A 3,955-nucleotide genomic window follows, 5' to 3' on the forward strand; every position below is an offset into this window, starting at 1 on the left:
CTAGCTTCAAACAAAAGCTGTTTTCTCTTGTGCAAACCTGTGGTGGGTCCTGCGAAAACAGCCATTGGGAGAATCAAACCCACTTCCCCACTTGTTCTCTCGACAACTCTGTTACGGCTCTGCCGAGTCTTTCCAAGGAGGTTTTGTATCCTCCGATGAGGATGTTCTGGAAATTGCTCGCAGAAAGCAGAAGCAGAGATGATTTAGGGGAGCAATCTGCAAGCTGACGTTCCTCCGAGCCTTCAGACTCCGTATGCAGCCGCTCTGCTGGATGGCTTCATACGCTTTGGGAACAGGAGCCACACTCAGTTTGTCTTTCCTCGTTTTTGATGAGAATCCGAACTGCAGTTGGGTTGGATTGCAGGTGTGTCCTGGCTGTGGAGCCGACCTGGCTCCGCTGCTCCCAATTCAGGGACTTGCTTTCCTTGTTCCCGCACGGCTTTCTGCTGCTTGCCAGGACAAATTCTTTGCTTTTGGGTTCCTGGAGCATGTTCCTGCTGGAGCATGTTCCTGCAGTTCATGCATTTCGGTTCCTATTGCCAGCTCTAGGACTCTGGAAAACAGGCAATTTTCCAGCGCTTGGACATGCTGTTGTGTGCTGCTTGCCGGGAGGGGCAGAGGATGGGCTTTGCTGCCTTCCCCGTTCAAATTTCCCACCTCGCTGGAAATTTGGGGCTAAGAAATGCAGCAGGAAGCTCTGTGCAGGTGTTTGCACACGGAGGCTGCAGCTTCTTTTGGGTCCTCCTTGGTGGGCGAGCCAAGCCTGCACGGGTGGGTTTTCCAGTCCAGCCGTGGGAAAACTAAGCCTCCATTAAGGGTTTGCAGATGCAAGAAGAAAGCTGGAAATGCCAATTCCCCCCTAAAATTCAGCCCCAGGCTCCCATACCTGCCTTTCCTCCCCATTTTACATATGCTCCTCCAGTTTCCCCTGGCAGATTTGCTTTTCTGGTTATTCCAGGGTGTGGACTGGAGGCTAAAAACCAAACTACTTTAAAAAAATAAAAAAAAATCTCTCTGATTCATCCTAACCTGAAAGGGGCTTTTCTGGCTGATCCCCAGCGTCCTTGGAACACAGATGCTCCTGAAACAGAGCCAGCAACACCATCGGGTAGGAGCAGAGCCACACCACTAGTATTCCTCTTTTTATTCCTTATTGCCTCAGTTCTCCTCACATCTCTGCTGTGAGAGCTTGGCCACCTCTGATTTATTTTGGGGAGAGGCTCTTGGAACCCCTCTAGAGCGAAACAAACCCTGAGCCTGTTTTTTAATGACCAGAGAGTATCATCCATCCCCAGCTCCGTTTCGCAAGCTGTCAGCACGAGTGGCGGCAGCGCTGTCATTGCTCATAGGGAAATATCCGTGCCAGTTTGTGCGGCACTTGGACAGCAGCTCACAATGTGCTGGCACACGGCGACGCAAATTTCCACACCCCCCCCTTTGCGTGTATCCCCAGCCAAAATGTCTTTTACTCCCTGGGGAGAAGGGCCAAAAAGAGGCATTGCAGAGCTGAGCTGTCCCAAGGAAATATCGTGTGTTGGAAAAAATCTGTTGCGCTTGAAACGCCGGCACTCAAGAGGGAATTGCAAAGCTGTTTGAGAGCCTTGATTTCTCTCTAGCACTGGTGTGAAAATGCCGCCAAACACAAGATTTCTTGGAGGGGGAGAGAAGAGAGGGGAGCTGTGCGCTGGAGGTGCTGGGTGCGTGGCTGCTTGATGTCCCTCGACCCCCTGGCTCATCCCTCCGCGGTGGAAAAGGCAGCGTCCCCTGTGCCATCGCAGCCCGCCGAGTGTTTGCTGAACTTTTAATCACAGCTAAAAACCACAAGCGAGATCTCACTCTGCCGGCAGTCCCCAGCCACTGGCGGTAAAAAACCCCGAGCTCTGCTGGCTGCAGCTGAACGAGAGAAATCCCTGGCACCTCCCTCTCCCCCTTGACCCCCGCTAATAAAATCAAGGTGGGTTTGCTGGAGGGGACACAGCAGCACGCACCGCGCCAGCACGCTCGCCGAGTCGAGATGCTGTTCCCCAGCCTGAGCCTCTCTCTGCGGCTCCTCACAGTTCCCAGCCCAGATCGAGAGACACGAAACAGCTCCTGTAGCACGGCGGAGGCACAGCCGACACAGGTGACATGACATCAGGTTTGCTTTTAAATGAGGAGATTGGGGAAAGAATGGATGGACGGCTCTGCAGAGGAACTGGGAAGGGAGAGGAGAGCGGTGCTACCAACGCACGCCCAGGACGCGCTGCTGACATGCACAGGGGTTACAAAGCCTTTTCTCGAGCTCCTTTCACAGAGCTGACAAAGGATTCCCAAAGCCACCTGCAAACAGGGCAGGGAGAGGGATTATTTCTAGCGCTTTTTTACCAAAACCAAGCTTTATTTTAACTGCAAAATTCTCACATAACCGGAGATGAGATGAAGCGGAGCACAGCACCCGGGTGGAGGCAGACCTGGGTGCCGGGGGGTTTTGGGGTTTTCAGAGCTCACCTGTCCAGGGCGATGGCCGTCATGGAGTAGATGCTGGCGAAGACAGCGGCGATGGGGAAGAAGTTGTGAAACTTGCAGTAGAGCAGCCCGTAGTACCACTCGTTGTGGATGGCGTAGGTGAAGTTCACCACCGTGTTGAAGGCAGACATGGAGGCTTCGGCGAAAGCCAAGTTCACCAAGAAGTAGTTGGTGACGGTGCGCATCCTCTTGTGAGCCAGGATGATCCACATCACCACCACGTTCCCCACCACCGACACCACCACGATGAGGGCGTAGGCGACAGCCCACAGGGCCACCTGCCACGGGGGCTGCACGAACTGGTTGGCAAAGGACTCGTTCAGGGAGGCATTGAGTAGCCACTGGTGCTCCAGCTCCGCTGCCAGCGGCACGGTGTTATCCATCGCGCCCTGGCGTGGCCGGACCCGGCACACGGATGTTTGGGGTGCAGCTGGACCCGGCACACGGATGTTTGGGGTGCAGGTCCCTCCTGGTTTAGGGTGCAGCTGGATCAGGGTACAACAAGTTTGGGGGGCACAGTTTGGGGTGCAGCTCCCTTCTGGTTCAGAGTGCAGCCATTTTGGGGTACGTGGCTGGTTCAGGGCACAGGTACCTCCTAGTTCAGGGGACAGCTGGTTTGGGGTGCACGACCAGTTTGGGGTACAGGACCGTTTTGGTTCAGGGTGCAGGCGGGTTGGGGTGCACGGCTGGTTCAGGGTGCAGGTCCCTCCTGTCTCTGGGTGCAGCCGGAGCGGGGTGCCCGGCCATGTCAGGGCACACTGTTGGCTTGGGGCACATATCCCTCCCAGGTGCGGCACAGCTGGACTGGGATGCACAGCTGGTTCGGGGTGCAGGTCTCTCCAGGCTTGGCTGCAGCTGCTCCGGGGCACAGCTTCCTCCCGATTCAGGGTGCAGCTGCTCCGGGGTGCAGATTCCTCCTCATTCAGGGTGCAGATGATCCAGGGTGCAGGGCCCTCCCGGTTCAGGACTGGAGAGGGATGCAGGTCCTTCCCAGTTCAGGACCAGAGCAGGGTGCGGGTTGTTCCCAGTTCAGGATCAGAGTGGGATGCGGGTCCCTCCTGGTTCCGGATGCAGGTGCCTCCCAGTTCAGGACTGGAGCAGGATGCGGGTCCCTCCCGGTTCAGGGTGCAGGTGCCTCTGGGTTCAGGATCTGAGCAGAATGCGGGTCCCTCCCAGTGCCAGTTCAGGATGCGGGTCCCTCCCGGTTCAGTATGTGAGTCTCTCCCGGTTCAGGACCAGATCAGGATGCGGGTCCCTCCCGGTTCAGTATGTGAGTATCTCCCGGTTCGGGACCAGTTCAGGATGCAGGTCCCTCCCGGTTCAGTATGTGAGTCTCTCCCGGTTCAGGACCAGATCAGGATGCGGGTCCCTCCCGGTTCAGTATGTGAGTATCTCCCGGTTCGGGACCAGTTCAGGATGCAGGTCCCTCCCGGTTCAGTATGTGAGTCTC

The 3,955-nt window shown here is 56.2% G+C and overlaps 1 protein-coding gene across 1 annotated transcript in view; it reads right to left on the minus strand.

Annotated features, from left to right (window-relative positions):
• TACR1 (tachykinin receptor 1) overlaps window positions 1-2,888 on the minus strand; it is a 15,179-nt gene extending 12,291 nt beyond the window's left edge. The window contains exon 1 of the mRNA XM_010087117.1: window positions 2,488-2,888. Coding sequence (XP_010085419.1) covers window positions 2,488-2,888 — 401 coding nt within the window. The remainder of the gene's footprint in view (window positions 1-2,487) is intronic.
• Between the last annotated feature and the right edge of the window lie 1,067 nt (window positions 2,889-3,955).

The sequence above is a fragment of the Pterocles gutturalis genome, unplaced genomic scaffold (genome assembly GCF_000699245.1).
Source record: "Pterocles gutturalis isolate BGI_N339 unplaced genomic scaffold, ASM69924v1 scaffold12616, whole genome shotgun sequence".
NCBI classification, from domain to species: domain Eukaryota; kingdom Metazoa; phylum Chordata; class Aves; order Pterocliformes; family Pteroclidae; genus Pterocles; species Pterocles gutturalis.